The sequence below is a fragment of the Lycorma delicatula genome, chromosome 3, assembly GCF_047948215.1.
Source record: "Lycorma delicatula isolate Av1 chromosome 3, ASM4794821v1, whole genome shotgun sequence".
Taxonomy (NCBI): domain Eukaryota; kingdom Metazoa; phylum Arthropoda; class Insecta; order Hemiptera; family Fulgoridae; genus Lycorma; species Lycorma delicatula.
Genome location: NC_134457.1, coordinates 222,200,310 through 222,217,185, shown reverse-complemented (window position 1 = coordinate 222,217,185; position 16,876 = coordinate 222,200,310). Strand labels below are relative to the sequence as shown.

Genomic DNA, 16,876 nt, shown 5'->3' with positions numbered 1-16,876 from the left:
AATGCCAATTGAACACTCCATAATCCATTTTTATAAAATGCAAGGGTTCTTACAGTTATTATAAATTATAAAACTACCAATTTCACCTCACTTAGTCTTATCCCAGTTTCTCTGTAGCTAAAATAAAAATTTCTGTAATTAATAAAATTTAAATTAATAGATATCACCTAAAAGAGATGTTCACTCCTAATAAAATTACTGTATAAACAAATGTACATTACCTAACCACAGTATTAACACTAGCAACAATATAACATACCACATTGAAATCAGAACATTAATTGAGCCTTCTACAATGTTTACATTCAGAATTACACAAACATTCATGTTCATGCATGTCTATTCAATTTCATGTTTAAACATGAATTGTGAGTCATACTTTAAGCAACAAACTATCTAGAATATAAGCTATCTCTTTATAGACATATCAAATTATTTTGTACAGTAAGCCTACATTATTATCTGTAAAAATACATGCTGTCATTTTTGGATACATTGTTCACGGTTAAAAGGAATGATGTTTTTAGTGGTTTTGATAACTTCATTACTCATTAACCCGATTGAATAATAAAATAAATTTTATACGGATTTAAAGTATATAAAAAATATTTACTACTCTAAAAATTACAAATCCTTGCCACCTGTCTCTCCCATTTATGGTTTTCGAGACCCAAAAATGAGTAATTTTCAAAATCTTACAATGCGGCAGTCACTTTTTTTAACGAAAGACAGTTGGTAACAATCCAATTTTTTTATAAGTATTACTAGTACCTAAGACTTAAAAGGTAAAAAAACAGGCCTGTTATCATGATCCTTATATTATTTATTTTGGGCCAAAAATTTGAAAAATACAACAAATGTAACTGTAATTTCAGTAAACATTACAAGGTTTGATTAAGAAAAAAAAAATTTGAGTACACTAAGATGAAGTTCCATCTTTACTCTTTCCAACAAATTCTTTTTCACCTCTGTATGGTGTAAAATAAGAACAACTCACTGAAAAAGTGATGAAAATGGCCGGCCTTTTTTACCTGTTGGCAAGTAAGTATATAGTCTATTACTCAAGAAAACATTTTTTTTGGCCTCTACAAAGTGGGTAGTTATCATATGATAACTAACCCAAATATCATCAAAATCAAAAATAATGATGGAATAAAATGTTCGAAAATTAAGTACTACTAGTATCTAGGAGTTAATAGGTAAAAAACAGGCCTGTTACCCTGAGCCCTTTATTATTTATTTTGGGCCCAAAATTTGAAAAAAACAATTTGTAAACCTAATTTCAGTAAACATTACATGATTTGGTTTAAAAACAAATTACATTTTGAGTACATTTAGCTAAAGTTCCATCTTTGAATTTGTACACTCTTTCGAAAAAATTCTTTTTCACTTCTGTATGATGTAAAATAAGAATACTGTAGCTCATGGAAAAAGTGACGAAAATGGTTTTGTTTACATGTTGGCTAATAAGAAAATAGTGTATTACTCAAGAAAAATTTTTTTTAATAATATAAAAAATTTTTGGCCTGTACAAGGTGGCTAGTTAGTTATCATGTACCAAATATCATCAAAATCAAAAGTAGTGATGCAATAAAATTTTTGAAAATTTGTTGAATTAAAATGGAATACCCTGATAGAATCATCTTTAATCTTAAACTCATTTTCATCAGGTTGAGAAGGGCAGTTATGAATAACCAGTTAACTTCACTTCAAAAGTGAAGATTTTTTACAGATAGAACAAAAATGTCATTAAACCTTTCAGCAGACAGATTTGATTACCCAGCCTTTCCGTTGATTTTTATAAATGACTTGGACATTCATATTCTTGAATACTTTAAGATTTTTAGGTTTCCCTATATTTAACAGGTCGAGGTTGTGTGTCCTACTTGCACTGCAGCACGGCGTTATAATGGTAATTCTGTCTAGTCAATTTACATTCAGGAGCACTGACTTCATTATGGTGAACAAAAGTTTACTTTGGTAGCAGCCTCCAAAACAGCCTGCTCTCATCCATTTTGTAGACCTGGTCTGGACTTAAATTTATTTCTTTTACAGTGTTTTTAAATTTTTCTCCGTAGGTTAACTGCAGCAGCATCTATTTTCGCACCAGGCTCCAATTTTTTTGAAAATTTCATTTTTTTTTACTATGTGTACGTTATACCTATATTGACATCTTGACACAAACACAACGTAGCAATGAAATAAAAGACAGTCTAAAGTAAAGAGTAGCACACAATTATGTTTGTCTAATAACACTGAAAATAAAAAATGATTTATAATGCACTAGTGAACTTGAACATCAATCATACTGCTCTAATGCACAGAGAGACACCAACCACATTTATGGGCTATTGTTTTGCTTCTTGGAGAGTAACATGTTGTGACATGAACTTCCCTCACTACATTTATTTATTTATAAGAATTGTAGATGGCTAGGCAAAAATGTTCTTTTACTAGATATGCCGGATTAGCGCATGGCCAAATTATAGAGACTCAGCTATAATGTTAATATAGACTTTTAGCCAAAAACGGTTAAATGTTTTGTATTTTATGAAAGGAATTATATTTTTCTGCAGCAAACATTTATCCACGCACACCCATATTTTCTTATATTTGATTAATTGTTTATGAAAATGCGCTTGTTTGAGTTTGCTCAAATTTGGTGTATTACTTTTTTTATATATGCTGCAACATTATTATTCAGTATATTTAAATTATTGAACTGCAAAGTTATTTTTTCTAGCTAATATGTCAGTATTAATTTTTGTTTACAGTTTGTGAGTTCTGCTGATTCAATGATTCAGGAGCTTCAGAACAGTGAAAAGTGAGTAACTGAAGTTAAAGTTAAAGGTTAAGTCTAATTATTATTCACTTGTTACATACATTAGAATAAAAAATCTATTTATTTAACTAATACATTAATTGAATAATTGTTATCATTATCATGTATGGTTTTATGCTCAAGGCAGGTTCTATTGTACCATATCTTTCTTTGTTCTCCTTTATTTGCAGGTATGATTTGATTTCTTGTTTTATTTACTTTTAGATTGTTTAAAACCATTACTCTTTTTATACTCTCTTTTTACATTTTTTTTTTTTTGCATTGCACAACTTTAAACCATACAGCACAGATGTTCCATTTCTTACACAAGGCTTACGTATGTTCTATGACATCTTCCAGGGAAACCAATCCTTCAACGGCCACTCTGTAGCCATCTTGGACACATTAAAAATGTGTGTTCCACATCATCTCTTTCATGGCAGTACACACATGTTGATGTTTCCCGTCTCCCTCTAGTAGACATTGAACTACCTATGCCCCATGTGCCACTGGGTCTTCAAAAAAATTCACCTCCCCGTGTCTCCTGTTAAACCAAGTCCTGATACACAGTATTAGCCAATGTGTCCACCTGCTAGTGGTGGCCGCATCCCATCTCTACTGCCATCTATCAGACATCCTGCTCCTGGCATTTCAGACCTCCATACCCAGTAATCAGTCAGAGCCATACTAGATATCACGAGAATGGCCTCAAGCAACACTGATTAGTATGCCATGGCCACATCCAGCACAAGTCTTCTATAAGTGTTGTGTATCTTAGTACAATTACACTTAACCTTCAGATCTTGAAACCATACTGGAGCTGCATATAAGATGACCAAGGTCATTGTGGACACTATCAGTCTTTTTCTGGAAGCGCAGGGACCGCCAATGACACCTTCTTCACTTTCTTGCACATCTCATCAATATGTACCTTGAACCCCCCTTCATATTGTCCTTCCAGACACCAAGATATCTTGCTCTCTCCGAGGGGGGCTCCTTGTATTCCTTCCAATCCAACGGAGATCTTCAGGATCCTCCTTCCATCTTGATCATTTTAGTCTTGTAAGGTGCAACCTTAAGCCCTCCAGCCTTTATCCAGTCTACCACCACCACTAGGGCTTGGTTGGCCCGGAGCTTAACCTCACCAGTGCTCCTTCCCATCACCATAATGGCAAGGTCATCCACATAGGCGAGTAACTGCACTCCTGCCAGGACCTCAACACCTAGGAGGCCAACACCAGTATTTCCAGAGTGTCTAGTCCTTGATGTTGTCACCTTAGCAATCTCCAAAACTCTGCCTATTGCATACATAGTAGATGCCCCTTCCTGAACTCATATTGTCTCTCGGACAATCCACCACGCCCCTCCAAATCCAGCCCAAGTCTCCTAGCCAGGAAACCCTCAAAAACCTTTCCAACAGATTTAATCAGGGATGTAGGCGACAAACATCTCCCCCCTTAGGCACCATGATCAGCTTGGCCGTTTTCCAACTATTCGGCATGACCTCACAAGATAAGGCCTGATTGAACATCTCAAGAAATGACAAGCTGATGTCTCAGCCATAATTTTTAACACCTCTGCCGTAACCCTATTCGGTTCTGGACTCTTGTGGGGTTGACAGCATATTCCAACTTTTCCACCGTGAATCTCGGGATGTCCCCGGCTATGATTTCTTGTCTGTTCCATTTCTCTTCCTGCAGAAAAAGCTTTCACAGAGTCCACGTCAGCTGATCCACCAGCAGTCTGGGCAACACCCTCCCAAACCAAAGTCTGTACACATCACTAAATGGATTTTCATCCAATTCTGCACATAACTCATGCCCGTTTTCCTTCGTAACATCTGTGGTCCCTCCTGGACTTTTTAAGCTCCCTCCTGGACTATCGGAACCTTAAGGCCACCCCCTCGTTCGCAGTGTCCCCCTACTCCTTTCTCAGGTGAATAATACTGTTCTTAATCTTTTACATTTTCTTCTCATTTCTTTATTATACAGTTCCACCAATATAGTCAATGATGATCTGTCCAAATCCTACGCTTGGTTAGGGTCTCTGTACAGGCTCCGTATATAGCCTTTCGCAGCCTCTTGTGTTGATTCATATCCAGACCTGACACTTTCTCTAAGAAGCTCTTCCTAGTTCCAGTATCTGGGACTCTGTCATCAGGCCAAGTTCAAAAACTCTCAGGGTGCCTGCTTCGTTGTCCCGCCACATCAGTACAACCACAAAGAGAGCACCCAACAACCAACTCTATACAGCTATGATCGCTGAGCATCTCCCTGTCTAATACCTGCCTCTAAACACTGTCTGCATAATTCTACCCAACATATGTCAGCTCCAGCTTAGTCCTTCGACCCCCCCCTCAAATGAAACATGAGTGTGACAAACTAACACACACACATACACACACACACACACCATTCAAGGGAGGCCATTGCCTCAGCCAACAATCTACCCCTTTTATCAGCCACCACGTTGCCCAACTTGTGACTCTTAGCATTGAGATCGACACCAATGATAGTCGGACCTCACATACTCCTAATCTCCAAGGCTAATCCCTATATCACCTTGGAAAATTCACTCAGGGGTATGTTAGGAGAGATGTAGACTTGGATGTAGGTATGTTAGATGTGTAAACTTGTAATCCTCACCACAGTCATCTGTACAAATCTCTTACCTCTTCCCCAGTTGATGATGGCCAGACAACTGGTTACCGTAGTGACAGCACAAGTGCCATCTAGATCCTTGTACCATCTGTCATCTGCAACAGCCCGACAATTAGGCTCAGAGACTAGAAGCAAATCTGCTTCCATGTCCCCAGTCACAGCCCACAGCAACTGGTCACAGGTCATGCAACTGGCAACAGCGATTCATGTTCAGTTGCAAAATCTTCATGACTTGCTTTGAGGGTTGCCAAATTAGTGGTCCTCTGCGCCATACTTCTTGCAGGTCGTAGGTTCCCTACAGCTTGCATTAAAGTGTCCCTGCTTGCCACAGTTGAAGCAGCATCGGGACCTATCAGGGCCCTAACATTTAGCAGCTATATGCCGCACATCCCAACATTTTTAGCACCTTTCCTCATCGTTGCTAAGGGACACCCTACAGGAAAACCCAATCCACCAGTATCCTGCTTTTCTTCAATAATATATTCGCCTGAGTGTTGGGCACTATCAAGGGCCACCTGAATGCCAGAGTAAGCAGGCCACATTTTTAAGGACATCTTGTGTTCTTATAATCCAATGAGTTCTGCCAATAGCATTTACAACCTCCTCTTCCAAGGTTAATGCCGTGATATCCCTTATACCAACTCTTCTCAGTCACTCCTTTTTTCTCCAACCAACTTGTACACCCTGTATGCCACCTTGAATCTTCTGGAATAAATTATCAGCCTTCTGTCCCTCGTCCCTTATTCGAATTAAGACCTCCTTGTTCCTGCTCTTATGGATCAACAGCACCTCTGAGGATTCCCCCTTAACCCCAGTCTAAAGGTCCTTCAGCACATCAGTATATTTGCGACCCGCTTCAGTCGCCTTTATAACTACAGTTTTCGTGATCATAGATTCTGACTTTTCTGCTTCCTTCTACAGAGCCCTATGTATGTGTTTATACATGATCCAATGCATCCTCTTAGCTGAGTACTTCACAGCTTCCTACATGGAAGCGCAAACACATCGTCCTCTACTCCAAATACCACATCGCTCCACGCATTAGTGAAAATGCCTCCAATACCATTCTTCAACTGCGTGAATCTCTCCTTCTCATCCAAAAAGGAATCCAAAACTAAGACAAAAATCCTCGTGTCCAACCTCTTTGAACTCTTGCCCAGAAGCACCTTCATGGAGGCTGTGAATATCAGCGATCAAGTATCCCCCATTCATTTGGACTCTATGAAAACCATTTTATAAAGAGAGGCCGTAAAGGTATCCTTTATGTTCGCAAGGTCAAGGATGTCTGCCACAACACCATGGTGTTCACCAAAACACCAACCGTGGCCATCGCATCATAATTAATCCATCTAGATCATCATGGTGCACTCCATTCTCCAGTAGTTGCAGCACCTTATTCCAACTAACCTCCCTATCAGTCTGAGTGGTATAATCCACTCGTGATGGCCTCTCCTTCTGATATGCTACGAAGTCCCTGACCAAATTGGCCAACTCTTTCTGTACTCGCTCTAGTGTCTTACTGGTGATTTTTTTCAACCCCATACCCAAATTCCTTAGACACCATCTGGAGTCGGGCAACAAAATCAAGACTGTCCAGAACCTTCACTCTATCCACTTTAAGAGCCTTCTTGGAGGTTTCTGGACTGTCTTGCTCCACTATCTTCACGCCGTGTTCATCCCCTCTCTTTGTCAGCAATGTTTCGCTTCCTCCTCGTCAGACTCAATGGCTGCTGTCGCCTTTTTTTTTGCCAAACTGGCACACTCTCCCTATGTCAGCAAACTTGCCAACACCCTGGATGTTTTAAATACACCTTCCTTATCCGTTTCACATTATCAAATCACACCCAGTGCCAGGAAAACAAAAACACCTGTATGTACAAATAAATAAAACAAAATCCAAAATAAATAAATATAATTACACTTTATAATATCACCAATAACAGTAGCTTTACTTGCAAGCCAAATATATAATAGCAAGCCATATATATAATAGCTTATATAACTAAGCTAAATAATAGTCTTTGTTATCAAGAAGATAAACAGCTTTCTTGTTTACCACTAAAATTAAAATTAATTTACCTCTAAAAATGTTTCAATGTTATCAACATTGATATTGCCTATTGGCAATAAAGATTTAAAACACAAAAATCAATACATCGTCTGTTATCCAAAATTTTCAACTCTTTTATTCTGGATTGTTTTGATTAGGCTTATATTATCATTCACTTTCCTTATTATTTTATTTTCCTTCCTGCCTATCTAGTTAACTTTTTTCAATCTTCTTCATGCCTATGTCCTTCCATCATCCTACCTACTTATCTGCATTTTTCTGGTCTTTATTTTCTTTTATACTGTTCATATATTGTACATATACTGTTCTACTTTTTCAACTCTTCCGTTTGTGTAAACATTTATCCGCAGAAAAGAGATGCCATCCTCATTTCTCTCTGTTTTCTTGTTACCCAAAATTTTCACACAGTAATCTGTAATTCTAATCTAAATCTAAATAAATCTGTATTTCTAATTTTGAAATCATTTGTTGAATATTCTGTACTTCATGTCCTAAAAGTATCATTTGAGCCTTATATAATGTATTTCCCATTGTCCATTGCTAATACTTAATTTTTACGCTATATTATGTATTCAACAAATGTATTAACAAGATTGAGAATAGGAGCACCTATGCCATACTCTTCCAAGTTCAACTTAATTGTGTAAATCTTGCTTTAGTCTATTGTGCGGCTAATTCATCGCACCATAGAGTGCGATGATTTTCTCATTGTTTTTATTATTGTTATTTAATTGTAGACATTTCAGAGTAATTTAATTTGAGTGTTTATATTAAATCTATGTAACATTTTATGAATATTACTTTTTTTAAATTGTTGTATTGTGTGATTAAGTTGACTCGTTAAAGATTACATTTTAAAACTAGATAATATTTTCTTAAGATAAAGAGCAACAGTTACAAAGAAGAAGCAATTGAAGTTTTACAAACAATTAGGTAAGAAGAAAAATCACATATGATTCCGTGATCAAACACTGCTTGTTACAGTTGTATAAATAATTGGTTTGTTACTTAGCATTTATTTTTCAATTTACAGTTAAATAACCAATAACACAACTGCATGTGCTGATCAGTGAATCTTCACTAAATGGACATTATATTTTGTTAAATGCAAGTTAATATTTATTTATTATTAATCCTTCCAAAATATTTATATTTAAGCCATTTGACTGATTTGATCCGTGCCTGACCATAATTTGAATTCACAGATGAATGAAAGGTGCAGTAGATATTTCTTACCCATGGAGTTAAGCTTTTGAAATTACACTTTTTTGTAATTCTGCTACCTAACCAACAAAATTGAAACATTTCTTATCAAATATATTTTCAAATTGAACAAATAGCTTGGTATTTCTTAAACCTATCTGCTAAAAACTGACAATTGTATTTTGTTATATTTTTCAAAATTGGGTTAGATAACATTGTATTATCATTACCAGCCAGAACATGGTGAGAAATTGATTTCTGTAGTCAAGCCGAAGTACAATTAAAATTCAAAATATTCTGGATGAAGGCAGAAATGCTAACACCCTACTTACAGAGAGAGGTTTACAGAATTTTTCATCATCAATTTTGTTACATATGTGTAAAATATTGTCATTTTATCTATGTAGATATTTTAAAGTAATTTTTACTATCATTAGATACATATTTTCATATAAACTGACAATCTCATAAGTTTCCATCATTCTAAATTTTCTTTACTCAGGTTTAATTTTTTGAGAACAGAGGTCTATTTTTAGTCATAATCACAATATTGTTGAACTTATGATTTTTTTATATATATTTTACTTTGCCTACTACTAACTGCTTTTTTTTACATATATTTTCTTATTAAAACCATCAAACATAACTTAAATAAAATTTGTTCTTTTTTCGTTAGCTTTGAAAACCCAGTTTTCTTTGAAAACTACCCCACTTAAAATTGCTATTTATATTACATAAGATCAAAAGAATTTTTTGTGATATATCTGTCAGTCTGCCTATATCAAAAGTAAGCTTATGATTATAACAAATTAATTTTAAATTGAAAAATGGTAACGTGTGTTTTTTTTTTAATTTTATGATTAATTTGGTCCAATTTTTAATTCAGTTTTTAAGATAATAAAATCCACATAACAACCAAGATTGCATGAATGTATCTACACACGTAACTATTCATTGACCAAGTCATTCAGTCCTGTTCCACATATTTGTTGAGAAAAATTATTAATGAATTCAAAAGCGTTTTGTTTCATACTTAAGGTTATTAACCTTATATACTTTCTGTGTTTACCATGAATCAATGATTGGGTGATCAGTCATTCAAAATTCCATTGTTTCTTCATTAGAATGTTGGGATATAAGGCAGTGTCATAAAATGAAATAAAAAATTCACAAATTTTTAAAATCCCACTTTTAAATGATTAATTAAATCAAAATTATTTCTAATAGAGAAATATGAAAATTATATTAAATTTGTTAGTGGCATTTTGTTAAATGATAAGTTGCAACAATAATTACAATGTAATATTCTTTTACAGGCAACCTACAAAAGACACGCTTTCATCATATATAAAAAGAGTTGAATTTCTAAAAGGACTAATGGAAACTAATAAAATTGTAAGTGAAATATAGTTTTCTTTATAGCTTCAGAAAATATATTAAATATCTAACCCTCTCACAGTCATTATTTCAGCTGTATATATGGTGGTAACTTACCTTATTAATTTGAATAAACATCGATTTTAGATTGATCTTTACTCACACATTCATTGTATCTATTACTACAATAAAATTTGGTCTGTACTTAAAAAAAACTTATCACTAATTAATATAAAAAACTAAAAAAGAATTAAACTGTTTTTTATTGCAAGACTTCAACAATTCTCCCTTGATGATACTCAAGGAAACATCCAACTCTACATAACAGAAGATTGCACTCTTTCTGACTGACTTTTTTGTTTATCTTTTCAGAGCTACGTAGTATATAATTCTGAATGTATCTTTCAAATTTTATGAGCTGGTGTGATGATTTTGGGGATTTTATTGCAGCTGGAAGACTTTGCTTACTTCCTACTATTTTTCTTCAGGAGAAACGTCCAATGAGTTGTATAAGATTTTTTCTGAATGTTAAATTTGTAAAACCATTTTTATCAGGGCTGGAGAATTTGTTTGTTTGAAAATAATAACACTATTGATAATAATGACATTTATTACAAAGTAATAGATGTATAACCTAGTACTACCACAGGTGATTATTATCATCATCTAAATATTCATCATCATCCCTAGATTCACTGTTATCAGAAACATTAAGCTCACAGAAGAGTCACTATCGCTTAAAAACACTAAATTTTCAATATCACTGTCAGAAACAAGATCGGCACTCTTAGAAACCACATAAATATATGGCAACAACGTAGTTTCAAAACAAAATGAAACACATTCTCATTCAAATCAGACAGTTAAATACATTTTACTGTGTGAAAAATTAAAAACAACAATACTGTGAATTGTATTATAAAGGTTTAGTTCATAAAAATAAATCTAGAAGCAGAAATAGGCCCATATAGCTGACATACAACTTTATGTGCTTTGACCAGGAAGCTGGCATAGGGTGCCATGCAATTTCGTGAATCATGACTGAGAAATAGTTAAATATGAGATTCATTTTTAATCTCAAATTATTAAATTATTTTTTAACCTTAAAATAGTGGAGTGTCGTTAATTTGTAAAACGTCAGTTTCCCGTGGCGGACCCTATATTTCAAAAAAAGGAAAACCTTAAAACTAAGATGTTTTTTAATGAGCATATAAATGAAATAGAACACAATTAAAATGATAGATAAAAAGATGTAAGTCCAAACTAGGAATCAACACCAGTATTTCTTTATAGTAAATATTAGAAATACCAATAAAGCTACATCAGCTGTATAAATTTTATGAATTATGGTATATTTAAAATGGAAACTTAATATTTTGCGTTGTTTTTTAAACTGAAAAAATTAATTGATTGATTCAGTATTTCAGAGGTATCATCCAGCTTTCTTGGTTCAAGTCCTATAGGCAGCTGCATCCATTGTTTATGTAGTGAGTTTAGCTTTTTGTAACACAGGATTGCTGAGCCAAAGTGTGTTAATTAGAACTTGATGACAAAATAGTGGTCAAGAGCTAATAATTTAACTCTTACACACAAGAAACATGAATTCAACTCATGTTGAAAACTTATGAAGTATTGTTATATTAGTTTACCAAAAATTGTTACGTTATAGAAAGAATTTTTATGTAATATTGTTTAGCATTTCTTAAAAATCTTTTTCAGAAATTATGAACAGATTATATGTTTATTAATGTCATAAAGTAATTTGTTGTAAATGATCTTGTTGAGTGTTTGGAAAGATTCTGACAAACTGATAACCAGATCCCTCTGTCTTGTCCGTTTGAGTAGAGGATGCTTTACAAATCCTGTTATCCATCAGCAGACATGGATCACTTCTGCTGTAACTTCATACAATAGGTTTACTCTTAGTGATATCATATGTCAAATTCAGTTCTAAGAATCTGTAAAGTACATCATCTTGAATCTGAAAGTGTGTCAATGATTTGACATCTTTGGAACCTACCTTTTGTGGGGATGTTAATGCTCGTGATCTGTCTATGAGGGTTCTGACTTTCATCTGAGACACAGAACTGGATTGGCTGAGCTAGGTGTTGGGAGTGAAAAATAACCTTAATTATATTGTTAGAAAATAATATTCTTGAAAATTTTCCTTACAAACTCTATAATATTTTGTTTCAGGTGAATCCAGTTGAAAAAGCAGTCGCTGCACAGCTATTATCGCCTGGCCCAACAGCTCCAGATAGTATTAGTAAAGAAATACATAAAAAAACAACATCTAAATATAATACTCAGCTTAGACAGCAACTTATGGGTGATAAAGGTTTGTTTTATAACAATGAATCTAGTATTTTGTTGGATGGTAATGAAATCTTAAAAATCAGCTACAATCTACTATATAGATAAATAGTTTAGAACAAATGTTAAGGATTGAAATTGCATCTTTAAACATTTGCTTTGATAATTTTCAATTTATCTAACCTACAAATTCAAAGTAATTTTGAAGAATCCGAATTATGAGAGCCTATAATGAATGGAAAATGTATTGTAATATTTTTCAACTGTCAAAACCTCCAAAACGAAGGAAATCCATTTCTTGCAAAAATACTGTAGTTCTGATTCCAACCGACCTAGATCATGTCTGATCACTCTAGTCATTAAAATTCAGGTATTTTCAAAAATACAGCATTTTATTTCACTGTTTTAGCAGCAATAATTAATTATTGCAACAATCTACAACTGAAGATATTATTTCAAACGAACAATAAAATTGAGCTATTGAAGTAATTATGTTTTTACAGCTTTTTATAAAAAAATAAATAAATAAATAAAAACATGCTTCTAACTCATAATTAAAACAGGTAAAGCAGATGTTAGAAATAGAAATGTAATCAAATAAAAACATGTAAAATTATCCATAAATGGAAAACTAGAATAATTATGAATTAGTGGGTTAATAAATCTTTAAATATTGAAAGAAAAGCTTTGTAATTATTTTACTTATTTATTCATTATTTCTCCTCCTCTTTTAGGTAGATTTCATAAGAAAGCTACCTATTGTAATGGGTCCAGAATTTGACTTCTGGAAAATTTTGCCATATCTTCGTTTCTCACATCTCCAGACCCCAAAACCAGCGTCAGCTCAAAACTTTATATATACATTTATATATATATATGTATCACTCTCTTGTGGACATGATAACTGCCGTAATTTTGCGCCAATCACTCAAATTGTATCCTAAAAATAACTCGACCAAAATCTTGGTCAAGTTCATTAACGGCCAAAATTGGACCACAGGATGGCTTTTTTGAAAAAACAAAATATCGCTATAACCTTCGTTTTTCTTAACTTTAAAGGTGGGAATTTTTTTTTATCCCCTACTTAGAACTGGTGAAATCTACCTCCACCTTCTGGGATGCTGAAAGGGATTTTTTTAGATAATTTCATAGCTGCATTGTATTTTAATACAAAAAATTCTTTTATCAACTTAATTGTTAATTGTAATTAAAAACTAGTAGCATTATTAAAGTTTCTAAATATCTAGTTCTTTTAAAGGTGAAGAGAAATTAGGTAATCCCAAGAAAAAACCTGTACGAAAGTAACCATCACATATTTTAATTGTAATTAATAATCACAGATCAACAAAATAAATAACAGAGATAAACAAACTGATTTAAAAGTAAGTGAATTAGAATATATTTTTTATGATGAATCTTAAAATGAAATCAGTTTTTCTTCATCACCCTCAGATTTTTATTTATTGCCCTTTGAAATATTGAGAAATTTCTTAAATAATAGAATACAAAAATAGTAATAATAATTATAATTAAAATTCCTACCTGTATTTGCAGACATTTACGTTTATTTTAATTTTTTTCTTATTTTCCTTTTGTGTTCAGTGAACACAAAACATTGTTCCTTCTGCAGTATATCTTGGTGGAACCTTTCTCCTTCTCTGTCGCTGATTTCACCCAACTTTAGAGGGAAAAAGTTCAAATGAAAATGTAAAAAATGAATTTTCAATGACTGTCTGCAGGCTAAATTTTTGTAATTCACTAAAAGTTCATTTATAAGCTGATGGTGGTTTTTAGCTTTTTTGTTTCCAAGAAAAGAAGTAACGACATCTTTGAATGACTTTCATGCTGCTAGTTCTTTAGGATATAGTTTGCTGTCAAATATATTTTCATGAATATTTATGGTTCGATGAATATATCCTATTTTAATTTGGCTTCACTTAATTGTGAAAAAACCACAGCTAAATATTTAAAGCCCTCTCCATCTTTATCTGATGGTTTTACAAAATTTTTCATCATGCCTAGTTTTATGTGTAGACGTGGTAAAATAATAAGATCTCCTTCAATAAGGGGATTATCAACAACATTTTCCTTTCCTGGGGTAAACTAATTTCTTTTTGGCCAGTCTTTAACGGCATAGTGTTTATCTTAGTCCGACTCTCCCGCAAACACAAGAAACACTTTTTTTTTTCTAAAGCCACTGCGGAGACTAATAATAAGAAGTCATATCACTCTCAGGTTAGTAATGATTCACTATGAGTGTTTATCATATTTAATAGATTTAAAATTTTTGACACACTTCATATATTTCTTTCATTCCTATAACATGTGCTACCGGTATAGTAGAAAACCTATTTGAATTATGCAACAACACTTCCTTTATGCTTCTTTTTGACGAGTCCATAAATAAATGCCAATCATGAATAACATATTCAGTGTCTTGTTCAGACATTAGCCCCCGAACATCATGGTAGAAACAAATTAAGCCATCTCTTCTAAAGTATTTCAGTAAATTTTCATTTCGATTTCTATATACTGAAATTTTAGTATCCTTGTTTAATAAATTCCATTCTTTAAGACATGAACCTAGGAGGTCTGCATGTCATTTCAACAAATACAAGTCACAAATTAGGTCGCCCAGTTTGCTTGTGTGATGTGGTGAGGTTCAGTATTTGATTCTTCTGGAATGTAATTAATATCTATTGAAGTTGAGGATTCATCAGTTGAACCTTCTGAGGAATCAGAAATTTCTTTTCAAAAAGTTGGACCGATCGGAATCTGTAAATTGACACCATGAAGTACCAGTCCCATAGCTGAATGAACATTTGACTATGTGATACTGCTTTTACTGTATGAATTGAAACTGGTAATATTTGTTAAGCAAAAATAGCAGTTATCATTTGGTTAATAGGCTCTTGCCAAACCATAGGTACACCAAAAGGTAAATACCCTTTTTTACCTGTTAACCACTGGGCTGGTTTAACATAGCACTTGATGCATGCTACATGTGGAGCCCAGGATTTATCTTGATCTCCCAAGGGACAGTCAAAATAATGTTTGTAAGCAGTTTTCAGCAGATTCGCTACTGGTTTTCATTGATTTTTTGTGGTGAATTCTCTACAACCGTAACAAACAATATTTGGAGAATTTTTACAAGCCTGATTTCTATTGATTGTAAAATTCAAAATGTTTTAATCAATGAAAGTAAACTGAAATATTACAGAAATACTTACTTAATTATAAACATAATTAAAATAGTTATTAAAATAAAACACAGCTGTAACACACACACACAAAACTTAAAAAATCTTGATGTTCAATAAAATAATACCAAAAGTGTCATAAAAATCTTACCAAATTTATGGCAATGCTTATGAAACAATCTTTATAATATGTGTATAATAAAACCACTGCCACAAGTAAAGAATACAGCAAGTCATACCAAGAGCTGAACTTATACTGAAGAAAATTTCATCGCGTTGAATTATTACTTGACTCACTGACATGTCTATACATGTCTGGCTTGATATGAAATGACTTCACTGTTATGTATCAAATATAGGTATACAGCATGCATCACAGTATAAATCAGATGTGAATAAGCAAATACACAGACATACTAATGTATTGGTATTGTTTGTACAGCGAATGATAGAACAAATAAATGTAAGGGATTGTTAAGAACTAAATTATTTACGAAAAAGGGGAAGTTCCGTCAGACTTCAAAAAGAGTGTTATAGTCATCATACCAAAGAAAGCAGATAAATGTAAAGAATACAGAACAATTAGCTTAACTAGTCAGGCACCAAAAATCTTAACTAAAATTCTGTACAGAAGAATTCAGAAGAGAGTAGAAGAAGTGTTAGGAGAAGACCAATTTGGTTTCAGGAAAAGTATAGGGACAAGGGAAGCAATTTTAGCACTCAGATTAATAGTAGAAGCAAGATAAAAGAAAAGCAAACCAGCATTCTTGCCATTTGTAGACTGGAAAAGGCATTCAATAACGTAGACTGGAATAAAATGTTCAGAATTTAAAAAAAATTAGCGTTCAAGTACAGAGATAGAAGAACAATTCCTTACATTTACAGGAACCAAATAGCAACAGTAATAATTGAAAAATATAGGAAAGAAGCCATTATAAAAATGGGAATCCAACAAGTATGTTTCCTATTTTTGTTACTTTTTAATCTTTACATAGAACTCGCAGTTAATGATGTCAAAGAACAGTTTAGATCCGGAGTAGTTGTACAAGGTGAAAAGATAAAGATGCTACGATTTGCTGATGATTTAGTAATTCTAGCTCTGAGAAACAATTAACGGCATGGATGAAGTCCTGTGCAAGAACTACCACATGAAAATAAACAAGTACAAAATGAAAGTAATGACATGAAGTAGAAATAATGTAGATTGACCATTGAATATAAAAATAGGAAG

At 33.3% G+C, this 16,876-nt stretch overlaps 1 protein-coding gene across 2 annotated transcripts in view; it reads left to right on the top strand.

Moving 5' to 3' along the window:
- The window catches only part of Use1 (Vesicle transport protein Use1), a 43,248-nt gene that overhangs the window by 10,845 nt on the left and 15,527 nt on the right, over window positions 1–16,876 (top strand). For both annotated transcript variants that reach the window (XM_075361566.1, XM_075361565.1), the window contains exons 2-4: window positions 2,775–2,824; window positions 10,072–10,150; window positions 12,329–12,470. In XM_075361566.1, the coding sequence (XP_075217681.1) occupies window positions 2,796–2,824; window positions 10,072–10,150; window positions 12,329–12,470 (250 nt within the window). In that variant the 5' untranslated portion in view covers window positions 2,775–2,795. The remainder of the gene's footprint in view (window positions 1–2,774; window positions 2,825–10,071; window positions 10,151–12,328; window positions 12,471–16,876) is intronic.